The sequence below is a fragment of the Aspergillus pseudodeflectus genome, assembly GCF_044049435.1.
Source record: "Aspergillus pseudodeflectus strain CBS 756.74 chromosome Unknown BJX68scaffold_47, whole genome shotgun sequence".
Lineage (NCBI taxonomy): Eukaryota > Fungi > Ascomycota > Eurotiomycetes > Eurotiales > Aspergillaceae > Aspergillus > Aspergillus pseudodeflectus.
In genome coordinates this window covers 41,303-60,309 of record NW_027263823.1, presented here as the reverse complement: position 1 = coordinate 60,309, position 19,007 = coordinate 41,303, and the positions used below count along the sequence as shown (strand labels likewise).

The following is a 19,007-nucleotide window of genomic DNA, read 5'->3' as shown; positions in this document are numbered from 1 at the left end:
TCAATTCAATGTTCAATATGAAAGGATAAAAGTGCATTGGGTACTAAACCTTCTATCGAAGCTCCTGGTCTTGGTATCTTCTCTTCTCTTCTTTGCGTACAAGCAAGACCAGAACCAACATACTATACATACATAACCGGCACCCTATAGCCTCGTCCGTCAACCAGCTCAGGATGGGAAGACGGGGAGAGGAAAAACGTGTCAAAGGCGGAAAATAAACGGAACCAACACCGAACAACGACATGGAAGCTATATTCTCTCTTTTCTCTTGCCTATTATTCGAAATAAATCGTCTATTGCGCAGCCTGCGCCGCCTCGCCATCCAACGCCCCATCCTTCCTCATCATCGTCGCGGGATCCCAAACGGGGTTCTTCAGACTGGTAAGACCAGCGCTGTTCTCGCACGTATCTCTTCCGCTGAGTGGCCCGGGGGCAGGGATCTTGACTGGGCCAGAGGTAGCGGTCACGGACTCCTTGAGCGCGGTGAGAAGGGTCTTGATGGACTCCGGGGTGAGATCCTCGTAGTAGTCGTCGTTGATCTGGACCATGGGCGCGTTGACGCAGGCGCCTAGGCACTCGACTTCGATGAATGTGAACAGGCCGTCTTCGGTTGTGTGGCCCGGGGTGATGCCGAGATGTTCTGTGATGGCTTGGACGATCTTGTCGCTGCCGCAGCCGCCGAGTTGGCAGGGTGTCTATACACATGTATCCTATTAGTTTCCACCTGCCCAAGCAAATTCCATATTTTCTTCTGTATGGGGGTATGTCATACCGTCGTGCAAAGCTGAACAAAGAACTTCCCAACAGGGTCGCGGTTATACATTGTGTAAAAGGTAGCAACTTCGTAGACGCGCATCGGGGGCATCTCGAGCAGGCGGGCGACCTCGTTCATGACGCTGATGCTGGTGAAGCCGTGTTGGCGCTGGCCCAGGTCCAGCAGGGGCATGACAGCGGCCTTTTTGTATTGCGGCGGGTAGCGGGCGATAATCTCTTCGATGAGCTGGTTGTTCTGTTCTGAGAACTTGAAGGGGATCGAGGGGTTGTTTTGGGGGGTGTTGCGGTGCTGTGCGGTTCGGATTTGTTAGCATTCCTCTCGATATGTGTCCAATTGTTCAATTTGCAACATGCAATTGGCGACGGCACAGCGAGAATCGTTGACGTACCACGTGGAGAGTATCGCTGAACCGTTGCGGACCGGCGGAAAAGGGTCTGAATTGGGGCTTGGGGACATGACGAGTCAAATGGCGGGTGGCCCGTGGGAGGGCGGGGAAGAATTTGGAAGCCATTGCTGGCGGCGCGAGGAGGGGGGTATGAGAGGGGTGAGGTTGGGATAAGACGTTAATTTGAGGATGCGTTTGATGAAGTTCGAGGCCGAAGTTGGTGACCGTCCGGCTTTGCGGGTGCTGGCCAGTGGCCAATCAGAGGGCGGAGATTACAAGCTCCGCCCAATGTGCTTATAAAAGCGGCTTTCCACCTTGACGGCTTCCACTTATTGAACTTCATCTTTCGACACTCTGCAGTATTGAATTTGTTGAATTCTTCCGGGAGATGAGAGTTTTGCCATTTAATGGATTGGCTCCGACAGCGAAGATTGAGCGTAATGCTACATTTTTTGAATGGGTATCATGGCCTGAATTGTGGAACGCGACTGTCTATATCTAGGCCCAGCATCACGGAGACTATATACAATAAACCGACTATAAAAGCCCCTTATGCTTCTCAACACATCCTTCAATCTCACCTAGCAGTTCTCTCTTTCTTTCCTCACCGACCCAGCTTCCCTGTACACTATTCACCGCAATCAGCTTCCATTCCTCAACACTGAGGTTAAAAGCCTCCTGCACAGCACAATAGCACTCGAGGATATACGCCCCAAAGTACGCCGGATCATCACTGTTGATGCTGAATTTCACCCCAGCATCCAGGAACTTCCGGATCGGCATCTGGTCAATCCTCTCCACGCCCTTCAGCTGCACATTCGACACAGGACACACAGTGAGCAAGACGCCCCGTTCCGCAACCTGCTTCATAAGTTCCGGGTCTTCAGCAAGCCTCACACCGTGATCGATCCTCGTTGCGCCGATCTCCAACGCCGCAGCGATATACGAGGCGTCACCCTCTTCACCCGCGTGCGAGGTAAGGTTGATCCCCTTCGCCGAGGCAGAGGCGTAAATGTCTCTAAACATATCCTTCGGGGGCCCGACCTCCGTAGAAGAAGCCCCCAACCCATGGATAACACTCCCACCATCCTGACTCCCCACCTGCGGCGTTAAATGCCCCGCGTCAAGAGCAGTAGCATACAACTTCTCCGCGGACTCAACGGACAAATGCTTCAAGAAGCACATAATCAGCCTTGTGCTGATCCCCAACTCTCTCTCTGCCCGCTTACACCCTGCCACATACCCATCCACGATCGTAGCATAGGGCACGCCGCGGTCCTGGTGGACCTGCGGGTCGAAGAAGACCTCTGCGTGGCGGACGCCGTCGGCGTGCGCCTTTTGAAAGTAGGACCAGGCGAGTTCTGTGAAGTCGGATTCTGTTAGGAGCACGGTCATTCCTGTGAAGTAGAAGCTGAGGAAGTCATCTAGAGATGTGAAGTGGCCGTAGCGGTGGGATAGGGTGTCTATCGAGGCGTAGGCGGGGTTCTCGGAGGGGTCGGGGAGCGGGATGTTGTTTTTGGTGGCGAGGGAGAAGATCAGAGAGGGGGTAAGACAGCCCTCGAGATGGACGTGGTGTTCACATTTTGGGAGTGAGGCAAGGAAAGTGTGCCAGTTGGGATCAAGATGTGTGTGGCACATTGTGGGTGGACTTCGTGGGGGTATCAGAGAGGATTAGAGAGGCGAAAGGGGTTGTGCAAAACTGGAAAAGGATATATACAAGTATGGACTTTGAACTTTATATGGCCGATGAAAGGTCCACGTGCTGTGCAGCTACTCCGCATAGATAAGCCTCCGACGCGTACCTGAATAATCCGAGTTCAACCTTGGAAAATACGTAAGTGCGAGAGTTTGACAGCCAACGGACCAATAACCAGGCTCCCTGTTCCCTCGAGGCGTCGCCGTGAGTCAAACAATTAGTGACAGTGACTCAGAAATTGGGCTTTGATATACGAGAATGATAACCGTGGGTCTTATAGTTTCCACAATTTATCTTCAGCGGAGGATGCCGACGGAGAGCGCCCGGAGATCCACCATCAACGGAAATTCATGAACTTCGTAAAATAAGACTCGGTCTACAATAGCGTCGCCGGAAATCTGATAATCTAATCTAAACCTTGAAAGTTGACCCAGCAGCCTTCCTTAGCCGATTCATAACGGCTGCAGATAGAAACTCGTGGTCTGTCACGCCCTCGACATAAATCACATCTACCTCCTTTTCATCCATTGCCCGTAGAGAGGCGAACAGGTTCCGTGCGACGTCTTTGATTTCTGAGCCCAGATGGCAGTCGAAGACCTCCTTGGTCTTGCCGCCGACGGGGACGGCGAACTCGATAAGGCTGTCCACGAGTGACGGGACGGGTCTGGACTTGGTGTCGAGTTCGTCCACTGGTAAGAGCTGCAGACCACGCTGCCATGTCCGCGTTCGCACGATACCGATAGAATGTGCGCCGACGGCTGTATCTTCTAAGTCGCGCTTGATATGCTTCACCACGGCCTGCGGCCCTGACCCGTATTCGAATAGGACAACTCTTGCCTTGGGAGAATAGTGGCGATATTTCATGCCCGGCGCGCGAGGAATCTCTTTGACATCATATGTTCCATCATGGTACCCAAGTTGTACAGTTTCCCACCCAGGGCACGTTTGTATTTCCTCGATCGAGACACCACCGGGTCTCAGGATGCTTGGCGGATGGGACAGCCCATCCACGACTGTGCTCTCAACACCGACTCCGCACGGTCCTCCATCGAGAATCAGCTCAATACGGCCCTTGAGATCATGGTGTACGTGCTCCGCTGCAGTAGGCGACGGCTTCGTAGACGCATTCGCCGAAGGCGCCGCCAACGGCCGGTCCGCAACATGAATCAATAGCCGAGCCAGAGGCGAAGAGGGCATGCGGACGCCAAACGTCGTAAGATTCGAAGTAACCTCAGGCGCAAGACAAGATCCCGAGGGGTTCGGGAGGAGAATAGTCAACGGGCCTGGCCAGAAGCGCTCAATCAAGGGCTCATAGATCGAGGGAACAGAGTTCCTTGTCGTCTTTCCACCGCGCGGAGAGTTGATTGCCGGGTTGAGTAGTCGATCTAGCATCTCCAGCGAGTCAATGTGCACAATAAGCGGGTTATCCGACGGCCTCTGCTTCGCCTTGTATATTCCCTGTACCGCATCGCTCCGCGTCGCATCAGCGCCTAAACCGTACACTGTCTCTGTGGGAAATGCAACGGGTATATCGGTCGTCTGCAGAAGCTGCGCAGCTTCCGCAATGGCCGCTGCCTCTGGCGTGTTCTGACTCTGTTCACTGGCCCACCACTCTGCGAGAGATTTGTTCCCTGGTGCATCCTGATTGAGACGGATGGCCGGTGCGATTCGCGTTGATTCTTTGGGCGTCATTGTGGCTGCGGTAACACTAGAAACGGGCCTTGTAAAGCTGCGCGGGGAGCCGCGAGCAGCGAGGCGTCGCAAAAAGGGGAGCAGATTGACTGCTTGCCCGCAATGGAGGGGTGGTAGTCGTGGACCAAGGATACAGGCGTGTGTATGACTTATGAGTCAACGCTGAAGGTGGAGTTTCCCAGGACAGGGGGCCCGATGGAGCAAGATACTGTATTTTTGGGTTAGCTTGGAGATTGACAGCGGCTACGCGGTTTTCTTGAACCCACAACTTACTGGGCCAACACACTGCGGCGTCGACGGAGAATATGAAGCACGACGATCGTCTGGAAAATCTTGCGATGACGTCGACTGCATGACTAAGCGGTGGACACTCAAGCATCGAGAAAAGACGACAACATTTTGAGGCTTGATAAGAAATCTGGATGAGATTGGCTTAAGGCTGATGAGGCTGCGCAATTTTTGTGAATCGGGTGAGATCATTATGAGCTCCCTCTGTTGAGGGTTGAATGGTGTGTGGTGGTATTTGCATACAGATAGATCTATCTAGCATCTAGAAGATATACTTCTGGCAAGACATGCTGTCTCATCATGCAAAGCTAAGTGTAGCTTAGCCGCGATAGGCTACATGTCTTATTTTTTCTTTCCTCTCTTCCCTCCTTTGTTGCCGCTTCCACCCTTTCCTTTACCCTTGTCGCCGCCCCCTCCGCCACCAGCACCGATCATGATCCGCACTTTGCTGACCGGGACCGTGTTGATGATCTCAGTATCTTTCCAGCCCTTGAGAAGTTCTCCTTCCCGTGCCCGGAGTTTCTCTGCAGCGCTGCGACTGATCCCTGCATCTTCGGCGTGCTCCTTCTTGACCTTGCCCGTTGTCGTCTCGGCCACCCATCGCCCGAGGATCTCCTTGACAGCCTTTCCCTTCTTGACTGCGCCTGGCTGCAGCTTGACGCGATACTTGTATCGCCCGAGTGAAGACCAAGGCGCGCATACTGGGATAGCCGCTAGAATCTCATCATCCGGATGAGGCGTCCCAACCAGCGCAGGTAACCATTCAAGGTCCGCGGCCTCGGCGGCAGCGGTTTCTTCGTCGTAGTCATCGCCGCCCTCTTCAAACCGGGCTTGACGCTTCTTCTCCGCTTGAGCGGCACGTTCATGTTGCGCCTTGCGGCGCTTCTTCTGTTCCTCCGCTTCCTTTTCACGTTTGGCCTTTGCTTCGGCTTCCGCAGCAGCTTTTTTCGCCTTGACGCTGTTTGCTCCCAGAAGGCGGAGAGCTAGCTCTCGTTCCTCCTCGTCTTGGTCAGCATACTTGGAGGCGGCTTTCTTTGACTTTCCTTTACGGCCACGGACGGGCAGAGGGGTAGACTTTGTCTCTGCGGACTTTGTTGTGCCGTTAGTAACTGGTGTCGAGCGCCCGCTTGCCTCTTCTGACTTTGGAGTCGGCGTGTCAAGAGGCTTCCCTTGTCGTAGTAGGCGCCGTTCTCTTGCGGAAAGATGACGCTTTCCCTGCGCTTGTGAGGAGGTCACACTTTCGGTGTCATCCAACGTAGGCTGCTCATCTTCTGGCATGTCCTTCTGACTCGAGTCTTCCGCAACCTGCTCGGCCTCGCTTTGCTCTTCTGTTTCTTGAGTAGGTTCTCCTTCAACTGATTCCGTTTCACTGTCATCTTTTTCGTTCGTAGTTGCTACCGGAGAAGCAGCTGATCCAGGTTGCAATGGGTTCGTTGTGGACTTTACATCACGGCTCTCTTGCTCGTCTTCAGACTCTGAAGCCTCTGCTTGTTCTTCCACTTCAGCCTGCTGGGGAGCCTCAGCAGGTTCGGTAGGCGCGGCCTCTTCCGAGCCCTTCGCATCTTCCAGAACCGGCTGCCCCGTCTCCGCTGCCTGCTCAGCAGGAGTAGATGCCTCGTATCCATAGATCTTGTGGTTCGGAAGACTCTCTTTGCTCACCTGAAACATGACCGCAAAGCCCAGAACGAGCTGCGAAGGAGCAAGGAAATTCTTCTCACCCTTGATGAGGAACTCACCGACAGGCAAAAGATCACCTGCTTCAGCAGTCTTGGATACCTGGCTCGCGTCTACCCAATACGCAGACATGATCGCTTTCGAATCCCAGGCAGTTGACGTGGCGAGGCACAGGTTACCTGCCTGTGAAAGGGTGGTAGGGGAAATGGAGGAACTGGAGGCACCGCCTCTGTTCTTCACAATGATTGGTGTGGCCCCGTCAAGGTCGGCATGGATGAAAATGTCTCCTTTTCGTAGGTGGCGGCGGTAGAGAAGCTCGCTTTGCATTGCATCGCGTCCACTGCACTGGTTAGCATACCATGTACTGACTAAGAGCGCACATGTACTTACCCGAGTACTAGGTAGCCCTCGGAGGAGATGAAGAAAAGGAATTTCTCAAACCAAAATGGATTTCTGGACGGTCGTAAGACCTGCTTCTCCTGTTTCAGATTACGCTTGAGATCGTCCTTCACCTTCCTTTCGTGGCTCTTAAGCGCCTTTGCAGAGGACTGCGTTGTTCTTTCGGCTTTGACGGCAGCCACTCTCTTCTGGTCGTAGTACTGGGTCGCATTCGCCCATGGTGACTGACCGAGATCGATGTCTATTGTCAAGGCTTCAGAGCTTCGCTGTGTGTTTGTCTGTTCCTCCCCTTCCTCATCCTCGGATTCATCCGACTCGTCGCTCGAGAAGAGTTCCTCTTCCTCATCTCCTTCATCCCCAGCCTCTCTGAGCAGTAACGTGATGGTGTTCTCGTATAGTTTCAATGGTAGCTTGATGATTCTTGCGACAGGATTGCCCCTGCTCTGTTCCATCTCAATCAAGCGCGCAATCTCAACCCAGTCCATACCTTGAGCAATCAAGCCGTTCACGGCATCCATGGCCTCTTGAACACGATATACATTGTCCTGAATGGCGCTGGCTTTCCGAATATGCAAGTCCTGCGCCTGCTCAAGGGCGCCAATGCGTTTCTGATGTTCTTGTCTCAGTGAGTCGAGTTTCTTCTTCGCAACCTCTTCCCGCTCCGTCAACCGAGATTCTAGCTTCTGGGACTCGATAGACGAGAAATACTCGTCGACTGTCGCATTCATGGACGGAAACTCCAGGATAGTGAACCCTTCCTTTCCCTCAAACTGCCGAGGCTTGAAGGGATGAAAATCCTCATAGAGCAAACCAGGCTTCGCGGGTGTAGCCTCCTGAGACTCTGGATCCGGCGCCGTCGGACGAGTATCCTCCTTTGCGACGATAAATCCAGGATGGCTCTTATCCGCCGACAAGTCGTCAGTTACACTTCGCGCCTCCTCCAAAACACCCCTCACAACCTCCAAGAGACCCTCATCCCCCAGAACCTGATCTAACGGGGTCGCCGGATCCGCCCCTCTGACCGCAAAAGCATGATCCAGCAAAAGCGGCGGATACTCTGGAAACCCCTGCGAAAGCGCCTTGCGCAGCACATCCGTATTCTTCTTCTTGGACTTCTTTGGCGCGTTTCCCTCCTGCGCAAAAAGCGCCTTCGCCTTCTCCAGCGTTTCGCGAATGCGCTCGTCCGTGATATCCGGCACTCCGTCGTAGTTCTGCTTATTCGTCAACGTGTACTTCAGCCCGACTTTCGCCTCGTCGAATCCTTCGCCGCCCGGTACCTGGCGGAGAAGCGCAATGATTGTGTAGTCGCGGTCGGTGATGATGATGTTGCCGCTCGCGAAGAACTCGAGCAGCATGTGGTACATGCCATCGCTGAAACTGTAGTCGATGATGCGGTCCGTGCCGATCTGCGTAATGGACGTGATGCGTCGGGACTTGAGGCATTTGCGCATGCGGCTTACGAAGGTGGAGGGGCTCGTTGCTGTTGCTCGTGAGTATTGAGTCACATGGCAGCGGAAACCGGAGTCAACGATGAGTTGTTTGCGGTGGTCGGGTTTTGCGAGTTTGAAGAGGAAGATTCTCTAGAGAGGCCATTGATTGTTTAGTATATTGACCTGCAAAAGCGAACAGACGGTAAGCCGCAAATACGTACCGTTGACAAGTCGTAAATGTTCGAGACACGCAGGCCGACTAGCTCTGAGGCCAGTTCCCGAGCGATAACCTGGAATTCGGAGTGTTAGGGAGCGGCAGGCCGGGTCAATCTCGCTGGCGGCATACCTGGACATCCAGCGAAGAGTACCTCTGCTTCATATTGTCGATCGTTGCTCTCGTTCTCTCAAGAGAAACCGTGTCGTGGAGAAGATGACCTTGACAAAGAGTTTTGCGCAGGTCCGGACATTCTTAGGGCGTGACGTATGCGGGGCAGTTTCCCACTCACTATGAATCATATCCTTAGCACTTTATTAAGGGCATCTTGACTATTTTGGAGCCCGACTGTCAGCCTCGAGGGCGGAATACTATCGGAGACTCAGGTTAATTAATGTGTTTATTATTGGTATACCGCACTAAAGAGAGTGTATATCCCCTGAGCTTTTGCTTTACCCCAGCCAAAGTCCACTGCAAAACAAATCGGAGTATATCTGTAGAGTTCGCACTCCAGGAACGAAGCAAAAGAGAAGTAATCAAGGATATGAATATCACCCATGAATCAATGAGCAACAACCACATGACCGCGCCAAACCCAACCAGATCGCATAAAAGTAAAATAAAATAGAACGTTCAAATGCAGTATTCATGCAGGTATAAAGCCTCGTAATAGATCACGCTTCTCCTCTCCCTCTACATTTGCCGCAATCCCTCCGCCAGGCGCCGTTTTCCAAGCTCCCAGGCGTTGAGGAGACCTTGTTCGGAGAGGTCGATGCTCTTCAGGTTCGGTGCATCGGGAGCAGGCGCGCGGCTGACGCGAGAGGCAATCAGAACGGGATCGGTCTCAAGAATAATACCGTCGTCAATGATCTCGTCTATGGCCAAGGCGACTAGGTCGTAGTTCTCGACGATTGTGCGTTTATCCGTAGCGCCCCTGTAATTTCTCATATTAGCCAATCTGCAACTAATCTTCGTTCCTGGATAGAAGGTACATACTTGAACAGTATCCCCAAAGCATCCCTCAGCGAAAGAACAACATTGTAGAGTAGGACTTCATTCTCCTCAGCGCCGCCAACCACGTAAAGCATCACATCGCTCTCAAGCTTGAAGACGACAATCCGGTTATCGTACAAAATCACATCGCTGGTCTGCTTGTTGGTCTTCTCTAAAAGCCCCTTCTCGAACGCCTTCTGCTCTTTGAGGGTGGGATAGGGGTTCGCTCCGGGGTAGTCGGTGGAATTAGGTGCAACGCCGGCCGGGGGGTGAGGTGGGGAGTAGTACTTTGCGAAGATGCGAGAGCCGTCGTCGGCCGACATTACAAGGACGGCATTGACGGAGAAAAGCGAGAGGGACCCCATTTTGAACAATTGCTGCCGAGTGACGGGATGGCGAGTGAATTGAGTGGCTGTTTGAGAGGCTCCTCCGGTTTATTGTCAAGCTGTCCGCAATCCAGGAGCCGCACTAATGTTGTTCCGGCTATACTCACTCAGTAATAGCGCAAACTGAACTGGAACGAACTCGCTCGTAGCTTTCAACTTCAGAACTTCAGTAGTATGTTGAATATTCCTTGAAGCTAGACTTATCTAGCACCATAATTATCAGATTATTCGGGATTTATAGTACTGTAAAGTGTTACATGGAAAGTTCGGGGCTTGTGCTGCTATGAGTCTTTCAAAGTACCACGCAGCGGAGTAAATGTTAATCTGTATGTTCATCGCATAAATAATTGCATAAATAAGGAATGCTATCATCGAGATATTGGCCAAGTAAACTGGAAAAGCATGGCCATCATGAACAGCGTAAATATAAACAGGACTAGGGTATACATGATGACATAGCGACAGTTCAGTTACAAGCATATTCCAGAACTCAACAGGTGCATTCCTGTTCCCAAGAATAGAGATAGTATAGGAGATGGGTCATGAGACAAAAGAAGAAAGCAGAGTCAACATATAAAGTAAGGAAGTCATTAATGTAGGATCTTAACCGGATCCAGGCGGGGGCGCGTCGCTCGAACCCGGGCGATTGAACCAGGAGATCCAGCTGCCTCTGTTCGCTTTCTTCCGGGCAGCTTCGTCTTCCTCGGCGGTCTTTGTCTCACTAACCAGGCGTAACGGTCGTAATTTGCTTTGAGTCATGACCGCTCCTGTGTAGTTTGTCATACCATTACTCGAGCGTGGAGAGTTTGAAGTCGCACCAGTAGACGCTGTGTCACCAGGTGGGTCACTTGAAACACTGCCCGAGCTGCTTAAATGGCCACGCTCTGGCTGACTGGAGAGCGAGGGGGCACGACTGCTAGTCGATACACCCCCTGGCATATAGTTTGCTCCAGTGAAAGCACTCCGTCCGCCGGGTCCCATCACAGTGGGACTCATAGGGCCGCCAGAGTTGCGGCCACGGTACATCTGACCGACAACTGCCGCTGCAGCCAGATCCGCTTGTTCGGACCTTGTTCGGCGATGCCCGGTTCGTACTGACTGAGCACGATTGATAGGGATACTAGGCGCGGTTTCTGGGTTCTCGTGTGCGTTGGGCGCTGGGGGCGGAGGCATCATACTGACAGGACGTGACCGCGGCTGAGGTCGATTCGCCTGACCCGAAACAACCGACTTGGCTCTTTGCAGGAAGGTCTGGTTGGCATCATCCTTCTCTGGTGGAGTTGGTGGAAGGTCCTTGTCGTTGCCGGCGGATTTGCCAGGTGTTGCCGATTCGTTCTCATTCTTATCGAGAATATGCTCAAAGCCCTCGTGCTGAAGTAAGCGACTGATGATACGCTCAATGTATAACGTCAGAGCCTTGTTCTGGTCCTTCAGCGCCTTCAGTTCGCCTTCGAGCCTGCGGTTGTCGTCTGATTCAGGCTGAGCATCCGCAGATTCCAGCTCATCGGCCAGAGAGCCTAGCCCACCGCCAGTCTCTTTCGACTCTAGAGACTCGGGATGAGCTTCGCGCATGAAGTCACCCTTGGTGAAATCCCCGTTCAGGGTCCTTTCGCTCAGAAGCAACTGGTAGCTCTCGTTGTCCTCCATTAGACGAGCGTTCGCCATGCGCGCTTCGAGGAGTTCCTTTTCAAGCTCTCGCTGGCGGCCTCCTCCTTTGTTCTCCATCTCCACAAGCTTGATTTGGGACTCAGCCAACTCTAGTCGCAAGGACTCGATAAGCTTATCCTTCTGCAGAAGTAGTTTAGAGTTGTTCCGCGATGGGCTCCGTTCGATTTGAGATGAAGGCGCAAACTGTCCGTCAATATCTGGAGAGGCTCGGTTGCGGAAGCTGGCTGCAAAATAATTAGTTCATCACCATGCAATCGCCAGATTGTTCTAGGGTCCTCACAAGAGCGAGACACATTCTTGTCGTTCTCAGCGCTGATGCGCATGTCTTTCTGGGCTACTGCCTCCTTCAGGCGCTGGATAGTGGCCTGCATTTCTTCTTCCCGACTAGCTTGCTGTTCCTTCTCTTGTAACATCGCATTCCGCTCCAATTCATGAGCCTGCTCCAAGTCGCGGATCTGTCGGACATGATCACGAATTTCGCCATTGAGCGCCTCGATTTTGCTGTCCCTTTCGTGGCCTTGATCTTCAAGTTTTGTTTGCTCACTAACCGCTTCGTCAAGACGCATTTGCAAGACGCCGAGTTGCTTCTGGTACTGCTCGGAGGCGGTTTCGGCTTTCTGCAGCTGCTCCTTCAAGTCTTCAATGAGCGCCGCATTCTGCGCGCGAGCCTCTTCCTCCGACGGGTCAGCCGCAATCTTGGGGACGCTCGACATGCTTAGGTTCGATCGACCGGGTTTTCGGGCTGCTGCGCGTGCGGACACTGGAGCGGAGCCTCGGAGAGACGGAGTCCGAGACAAACCATTTGACGACGTGGTAGGAGACCTGGTATGGCCTCGCGAAGGCGTACCAGTTGTTGACGGAGAATCTGTGGTGGAAGATTTATGGGAATTGGCGGGGGAGCCTGGCTTGCGAGGCGTCGCAGACATATTCACCGAATATTTCGACAGAATACTTTCCGACAAGTGAAACGGAAATCGACTGCAGAGCGACTTGCAAGAGGATATGAGAAAGAAGACAAAGGACTTTCTGCAGATCAACGGCCGATGAAACGCAGGAGATTAACTGATAAATTTCAGGAAGGTCTCGAGGGGAGTAGTAGCGGTCAAAACACAGTGAACTCCCGACTACTGACTGTGGGGGAGGCCGTTGTAGGAGGATGGCTGGCAAGGTCTCGCCACCCCAGAAAAGAGGGTAGTAACGAAGCACGGCGAAAGAGAATGTCGGACGCAAGTAGCAGACAAAGTGAGGAGGAGAGGTGTTATGTTAGGGGTTCATCGGGCCAGCATGCGCGACGGAGGAATAAATTATTCTGGGGGATGGGCCAATGTTGCTACTAGGCCCCGTATGGGAACGGTAGTGATACTCTTATCCGTAACCTTACCTGGCACCAACAATTTGGACGACAGCGACGAGAACAGTCTCATTCCAGGGCTGACAATCTTATTATGAGAGTCGGAGACAGCTGACTACTCGAAATTCTATATAGCCATTCTATTCAGCCCCATACCACGATGATCCCTTAACGGTCTTGAAACAAAGCCGGTTGGACGAAGAAGCCCTGAGGGCTGAGACGATACGAGATAAAGATAGCACCACCGTGACCACCCATCATCCTTGCGCCCTCCTCTGGACAACGAGTAAGATCTGATGGAACATCAACAGCGCATCATCCTGCCTCTGATGTTAGATCATGAAGCTGCGCCACTTCGTGCAAATGGGTTTCCAGCCATCAGGGGTCCATCATCGACATGCATCCACAGTTCCAAGGTTGCCAGTGGAAACATAGCGGCACCCGAAACGGCATAGCGCCGTAACATAATGACTAAGCTTTCCGGCACGGAGAAATAGGCACCCGACTCTCGCCAAACCCACAAAATATCACCATAGCGTCTTTTTTGCATCTCATCCCAACCAGAAGACACGGCCGGAGCGCACGTTTTTCAATTCAACCTCAGAACACCTCAATAGCGTAACGATGGCCCCCAAGAGCAAGAAGGCTGGCGACACCATCGCCTCGCGCCTGGCGCTTGTGATGAAGAGTGGAAAGGGTAAGAAATTCATCCTCGCTGTCAGTTCAACCCCGTTGCTGCGGCTTTGCTAACGGATTGTCGTTTCCAGTCACCCTTGGCTACAAGACCACCATCAAGACCCTGCGTGTGAGTACCCGCGAACGGATCGACAAGTCCATGGATTGAAAAGAAGAAGTGGACGATACTGACTGCACCAAAAGTCCGGCAAGGCCAAGCTGGTCATCATTGCCGCCAACACCCCTCCTCTCCGCAAGTCTGAGCTCGAGTACTACGCCATGCTTGCGAAGACTCCTGTTCACCACTACTCCGGTAACAACGTGAGTGATCCTCGGGATACGGAGCGCACATACGCTGTGCGACTCGACATGGACCGGAATCCGGATAGCTAACAATGCTTCAGATCGAGTTGGGAACTGCCTGCGGTCGTCTCTACCGCTGCTCCACCATGACTGTTCTGGATGCTGGTGACTCTGACATCCTTACCAGCCAGTAAGTGTGAGAGTTTGGGATCATTATATCTGAACGGTGTATGCCGGCAGAAAAGCCAGGCATCATGATGTTTTAGATAATGACAAGAAATAAAAAACCAACGCTTTACGCCACTGCATTTCCCGTAATCTGAATAATCCATATAACAGCTATAAACCATTGTAATCCAGCATCGTCTTGAATCATCTCTTGGACTCATAATCTGACAAATGCGTCATGGACAGTCCTTGAACGTTTGGGACGCTGATTCGCGGAGAAAATAGGGCTTAGGGCTTTGCCACTCGTTAGCGGGAGTTGATTGGAAATCAAGCCCAAAGTGCCTCCAGTCAAAAGAAACCCTTCCCTTTTGCTCTTCGACACCACCCCTTCGACAAACTTATCACCAAGTTCGACAAAACAGCAGTCAAAATGGCTCGTCGTCCCGCCCGCTGCTACCGCTACTGCAAGAACAAGGTGCGTGCGATATATGGGTTTTGAACATTTTCTGTGCGGATTTCGAGGCGGTCTCGCTTGTGGGCCTGGGATGGGCTTGGGAAAGAGAAGATGGCGGTCGCAGAGGACTGAGACGATGGCTCGAGATATTCCGTTGCTTTGACGGCTATGGTTGATGCGATGTGGAAAACAATGAATGCTGACGAGTTTTCTCGAATCTAGCCTTACCCCAAGTCCCGGTTCAACCGTGGTGTTCCCGACCCCAAGATCCGTATCTTCGATCTGGGACGTAAGAAGGCCAACGTCGACGACTTCCCTCTCTGCGTTCACCTCGTCTCCAACGAATATGAACAGCTCTCCTCCGAGGCTCTGGAAGCCGCTCGTATCTGTGCCAACAAGTATGTCATCGACCCGGAACCGAGATGAAGGAATCGAGCAAGGAAAGGGGGAAAAGAAGTTGACATTGATAAAATAGGTACCTCGTGAAGATCGCCGGTAAGGAAGGTTTCCACCTCCGTGTCCGCGTCCACCCCTTCCACGTCATCCGTATCAACAAGATGTTGTCGTGCGCCGGAGCCGATCGTCTCCAAACCGGTATGCGTGGTGCCTTCGGAAAGCCCCAGGGTAAGGTCGCCCGTGTCAACATCGGCCAGATCATCCTGTCCGTCCGCACCCGTGACGCCCACCGCGCCACCGCCATCGAGGCCCTCCGCCGCTCCATGTACAAGTTCCCTGGTCGCCAAAAGATCATCGTCTCCAAGAACTGGGGTTTCACCCCCGTTCGCCGCGAGGACTACGTCCAGCTCCGCCAGGAGGGCAAGCTCAAGCAGGATGGTGCCTACGTCCAGTTCCTCCGTGGCCACGGCCAGATCGAGGACAACATGCGCCGTTTCCCCGACGCCTACTCTGCTGAGGCTTAGATGTTTCGTTTCATGTTTAGCGATAGGACAGTGAAAAGGAAAGGAATTCTTGCTGAATAAATAATTCGTTCCCGCGTTCATCTTGCTTGCCTCGAAAAGCACATGTAATCAATCACGAGTAGCTAAACTGGGCCATGTACCACCAAGATTGCAGAACTGATCTCCCCACATTATACCCCTCCCATCGATGTTCCATGCAGCCGCCCAGCCCAGATCAAACGAACCTCATTTAAATAACAGTCAAAACCCCCTCCTCGACCCTCACGATATCCTCCGCATCGTCATAATTCTGGATAAGAAGCTTCCCCCTCTCCACATTGCCGATAACAACATAGATCGCGCCCAGGTAGCGGACTCGGGTTCCGGATGCCAACTGTCACGTATGGTTTGTTAGTGATTTAGAGCTGGCATTTGTACTTTGGGTATCGAGTTGGGCTTATGGGAGAGCGAGGATAGAAGAGCAGGGGTGGACGAACAGCCATGTTGTATGTGGTAGGTAGGAAGTATTCAGTGGGACTGTCGAAAGATAGGTTCTTGAGGTTCCCGGATGATTGCAATTCGAGGATTTTAAGAGAGGTAAGTTCTGAGGACTGAAAGACGATACTTGAAGCTTTGGGTCTTTGCTCTAATTTATTCTCCTTGAGATCCAAGGCTGATATGGATATGTCCCGGAGCCTTGCCGTGTTGGTCGGGCAGTGCAAGATGCGGAGGTGGGTGAGGCTGATTTGGTACACCATCACCTTGTAAAGTGTCTAGGCTGTCTAGATAGAACCTGCAGGTTGGACTCCAATGGGTTATGCTAGTACTGGGCACCCGTATCTACCGAAGGGCGGAGTATGCCTTGCGAGGCTGTGAGAGTTGTAGATACGGCATACTGCTGCCCATGTCTTGGCGGATACTAAAGCTCTAGACTCGATCATTGCTGAGATTCGTCTTCCCACAGGGAAGCGGTATGATCATAATATATGCAGCTGAAGCTAAGTGCTCGTTATACCTGATATTTGTACAGAAGTCATCATCCAATATTATATGCCATGAGCCAACCACGCCTCTACATGCAGTCCTGCCGTCTTCCTACCATGCATTGTTGCGATGATATGGTGTATATGAAATGTTCGTCCTAGCCAGGTGGCCTCCGCTTGTGTCCATGGTAATTTGTTGATGAAGCATAAAAATCATTAGAGTAATCCAAAAATAGACGAGATTGTCCGGTATAAATAAAGGAAAATGAGAATCCATGAATGTATGTAACCAAAACCGATATGATGGTAGATTATAGCCAATGTGATGTCAATAGATCCAAGTGTATGAGTCGATTAGAGATGATATTGATGGCCAGCATCCAATGACTTGGGTATGTTATAGTCCTTAAGGTAATAATAGGCAGGTATGTGGCTACACATCGCCCCAGGCTCCAACCCCAGCAGGCGCGGGAGCGATAGCACTGCCGCTATCCACACTTCCGCCAATGTCCCAATAATTCCGGCTCGAGCCAGTGAGGGTTCGACGGCTGGATATCGCAGACACCTTTGCGCTCTGACTCGCGCAACTCGAGCTGGGACGGCGGAGGTGTTGCCGAAGCACCGGCGAGGTGACGCCGGTAGGGCCAGAATATTGCGACTGGCGACGCATTTGTGCCTGTGAGCGTGAATGTGCTCGCGCGACAAGTGGATGATGTTGACGGATGATGGCAGCGCGGCGGGATGCATCTTGGGAAGCTCTACGGGCGTGGTGCGCATCAGGGTTGGTCGATCGGCGACCGAATCGATTGCGCAGATAACGGAATACCATCATTATATCAAGCTCGCGTTCCCAGTACTCCTTTTCATTCTGGGGGCGGGCGGATTCGGACAGCGGTTCCGCAGAAGCGCTTGGCCTACGGTTCGGTAGATCTTCATCTTCGATGCCCCAGTGGGCGGCGTGCTCTCGGTTTGGATCTTGAAGAGTAGGCACAAAGTGCGGTGATAACATGGAGTCACCGTTGCTTGTAGTCTCCGCGGCCGTTGGGCCGGCCGATGAGGACATGCGATTGCTCTCTTCAGGCAAACTGCCCAGTGGAATACCGGCGTATTGATTGGGGATATCGTTGGCCATGTTAATGTATGTTGAGAATGCCCCTGGGTGTTCGCAAAGCTGATGAACTAGAACCCCCAGTTCGCGTGCAATCCGTTGAAGTAGCCTCGATTCCCAGCGATCTCCGTCATCGGTTACAGAATCACTCAATTCCTGATTTAGAATTTCCTCGATTCCAAGCGGCTGTTGTGTTTCCTCAGGTGCGCGTTGTTCGTCGGACTCTGCGAGGGTCTCGCCAAACAAGACGGAAAGTAATGATTCGTCGATGCCCATGAGATCACGGATAACCTTCCGGGTAATGCGCTGCCACAATGATTCATCATCTTCTGCTGATGGCTTATCAGACGGGGAGTTTTGTTGCTCTTGCGGTATCGTGTGGACACTAGGCGTTTGATCCACAGCCTGAGGTTGTGAGACGATCTCAAGATTTGACCCGCTGTATCGACTGTTGCGACGTCTTCGCGTTGCTTTCTCAATCTCATGCAAGAGAGCACGACTCTGGTCCATCCTCCACTGCTCAATACGCTGCCATCGTTCCCGATCGGCATCTGTTTGTTCTGCATCAGCGACTGCATCTAGATGCCGCTGAACGCTTGAACGCCGGCGATGCGCGAGCTCCGGTCTTCGGTTAGGGTTATACTGTTCGTGCTGCCATAGTTGATTCTGTACAGTTTGACTGGATGCAAGAAAGCTCCCTAGCCCATCATGTGCCGGGAGCTGAGCGAGAGGTCCCTGGTCCCATCGCGAAGAGGAATCGGGAGCAGGCGATGGCGCGCGGAATGCGTGCAACCCGTCATCGAGACTGTCTAGTTCCGTCCCGTCCTCGTCCAACACGTCATCGAGGGTACCATCGGCTTCGCTCTCGTGACCGAGCCCAGATCTTGTATTGGTTTCGAGGGAGCCAAAGTCACTCAGACGGGAGGCTGCTACGGTTCGTGGAGTGCGCTCAGTGGAGGTCGTGTGAGTTTGGGCGGTGGTGGAGGCTTGGGATGGGGAGAAGAGGACCCATTCTGTTGGTTCCTGCTCGCGGAGCTCGGAAAGGGATTGGGACTGTGGGATCTCAAGGGTCGAGGGTTGAGGAGCAGAGTAGGAGGGGCGGCGGCGGGGAACTTGTGGTGGTAGACGAAACGCCATGGGTTGTTGTGCTGCTGATGCTGATGCAGCGTGAGATAAGATGGGGGGTTATCGATCGCTGTGGATCCCCGCGTGGAGGTGAATGAATGCTCTCGTCGAGAATACGAACGAGGCGAGGAGAGTTGAAAGGAGGGCGAAAAGGAGGGGACAACTGTTAGGTAGGTATAAGAGAGTAAAAAGCAAAACAGTCGATCTTCCGAGTCAACCCAAAACCAGATAAATGAGAGGGCGCGCTGTCACTCAGCAGGGTCAGACTGCCCGATAAGCCGGTGATCGGTGCGGTCGCCGCTGGCTGGACTACACGATAGCCCCAAGCGGTCAATAGTCGG

General features: G+C 52.7%; 11 protein-coding genes across 11 annotated transcripts; 4 read left to right on the top strand and 7 right to left on the bottom strand.

Moving 5' to 3' along the window:
- Window positions 1-18: 18 nt before the first annotated feature.
- BJX68DRAFT_244098 (complex I 24 kDa subunit family protein) lies at window positions 19-1,360 on the bottom strand. The gene is made up of 3 exons (XM_071041244.1): window positions 1,164-1,360; window positions 773-1,063; window positions 19-695 (listed from the first exon to the last, which is right to left on the bottom strand). The coding sequence occupies exons 1-3, from the start codon at window positions 1,284-1,286 to the stop codon at window positions 294-296; spliced, it is 816 nt and encodes a 271-aa protein (XP_070895489.1). The 5' UTR covers window positions 1,287-1,360; the 3' UTR covers window positions 19-293.
- Window positions 1,361-1,516: 156 nt separating this feature from the next.
- Window positions 1,517-3,060, bottom strand: aah1 (adenosine deaminase). The gene has a single exon (XM_071041243.1). It carries the CDS (start codon window positions 2,796-2,798, stop codon window positions 1,698-1,700), a length of 1,101 nt encoding a protein of 366 aa, XP_070895488.1. The 5' UTR covers window positions 2,799-3,060; the 3' UTR covers window positions 1,517-1,697.
- A 207-nt stretch (window positions 3,061-3,267) lies between these two features.
- Window positions 3,268-8,718, bottom strand: BJX68DRAFT_257491 (telomere recombination-domain-containing protein; the record flags this gene model as incomplete). Its single annotated transcript, XM_071043357.1, has 8 exons — window positions 3,268-4,585; window positions 4,815-4,816; window positions 5,112-5,113; window positions 5,235-6,051; window positions 6,235-6,850; window positions 6,901-8,489; window positions 8,561-8,629; window positions 8,686-8,718. The coding sequence occupies 8 exons, from the start codon at window positions 8,716-8,718 to the stop codon at window positions 3,268-3,270; spliced, it is 4,446 nt and encodes a 1,481-aa protein (XP_070895487.1).
- A 222-nt stretch (window positions 8,719-8,940) lies between these two features.
- Window positions 8,941-9,971, bottom strand: BJX68DRAFT_244091 (coatomer subunit zeta). The gene is made up of 2 exons (XM_071041242.1): window positions 9,550-9,971; window positions 8,941-9,487 (listed from the first exon to the last, which is right to left on the bottom strand). The coding sequence occupies exons 1-2, from the start codon at window positions 9,909-9,911 to the stop codon at window positions 9,247-9,249; spliced, it is 603 nt and encodes a 200-aa protein (XP_070895486.1). The 5' UTR covers window positions 9,912-9,971; the 3' UTR covers window positions 8,941-9,246.
- Window positions 9,972-10,463: 492 nt separating this feature from the next.
- On the bottom strand, window positions 10,464-11,827 carry BJX68DRAFT_156487 (uncharacterized protein). Its single transcript, XM_071036759.1, has one exon. It carries the CDS (start codon window positions 11,655-11,657, stop codon window positions 10,536-10,538), a length of 1,122 nt encoding a protein of 373 aa, XP_070895485.1. The 5' UTR covers window positions 11,658-11,827; the 3' UTR covers window positions 10,464-10,535.
- On the top strand, window positions 11,827-12,400 carry BJX68DRAFT_156723 (uncharacterized protein). Its single transcript, XM_071036762.1, has one exon. It carries the CDS (start codon window positions 12,032-12,034, stop codon window positions 12,317-12,319), a length of 288 nt encoding a protein of 95 aa, XP_070895484.1. The 5' UTR covers window positions 11,827-12,031; the 3' UTR covers window positions 12,320-12,400.
- Window positions 12,401-13,113, top strand: BJX68DRAFT_156499 (uncharacterized protein). The gene has a single exon (XM_071036761.1). It carries the CDS (start codon window positions 12,482-12,484, stop codon window positions 12,935-12,937), a length of 456 nt encoding a protein of 151 aa, XP_070895483.1. The 5' UTR covers window positions 12,401-12,481; the 3' UTR covers window positions 12,938-13,113.
- Window positions 13,114-13,513: 400 nt separating this feature from the next.
- Window positions 13,514-14,232, top strand: BJX68DRAFT_244088 (60S ribosomal protein eL30). The gene is made up of 4 exons (XM_071041241.1): window positions 13,514-13,648; window positions 13,719-13,756; window positions 13,831-13,947; window positions 14,031-14,232. The coding sequence occupies exons 1-4, from the start codon at window positions 13,576-13,578 to the stop codon at window positions 14,121-14,123; spliced, it is 321 nt and encodes a 106-aa protein (XP_070895482.1). The 5' UTR covers window positions 13,514-13,575; the 3' UTR covers window positions 14,124-14,232.
- A 295-nt stretch (window positions 14,233-14,527) lies between these two features.
- BJX68DRAFT_270219 (60S ribosomal protein uL16) lies at window positions 14,528-15,471 on the top strand (the record flags this gene model as incomplete). The annotated part of the gene is made up of 3 exons (XM_071046573.1): window positions 14,528-14,572; window positions 14,774-14,949; window positions 15,027-15,471. 3 exons carry the CDS (start codon window positions 14,528-14,530, stop codon window positions 15,469-15,471), a joined length of 666 nt encoding a protein of 221 aa, XP_070895481.1.
- A 229-nt stretch (window positions 15,472-15,700) lies between these two features.
- Window positions 15,701-15,953, bottom strand: BJX68DRAFT_270218 (uncharacterized protein; the record flags this gene model as incomplete). The annotated part of the gene is made up of 2 exons (XM_071046572.1): window positions 15,701-15,844; window positions 15,948-15,953. 2 exons carry the CDS (start codon window positions 15,951-15,953, stop codon window positions 15,701-15,703), a joined length of 150 nt encoding a protein of 49 aa, XP_070895480.1.
- A 426-nt stretch (window positions 15,954-16,379) lies between these two features.
- On the bottom strand, window positions 16,380-18,796 carry BJX68DRAFT_156493 (uncharacterized protein). Its single transcript, XM_071036760.1, has one exon. The coding sequence runs from the start codon at window positions 18,676-18,678 to the stop codon at window positions 16,867-16,869; it is 1,812 nt and encodes a 603-aa protein (XP_070895479.1). The 5' UTR covers window positions 18,679-18,796; the 3' UTR covers window positions 16,380-16,866.
- Window positions 18,797-19,007: the final 211 nt, after the last annotated feature.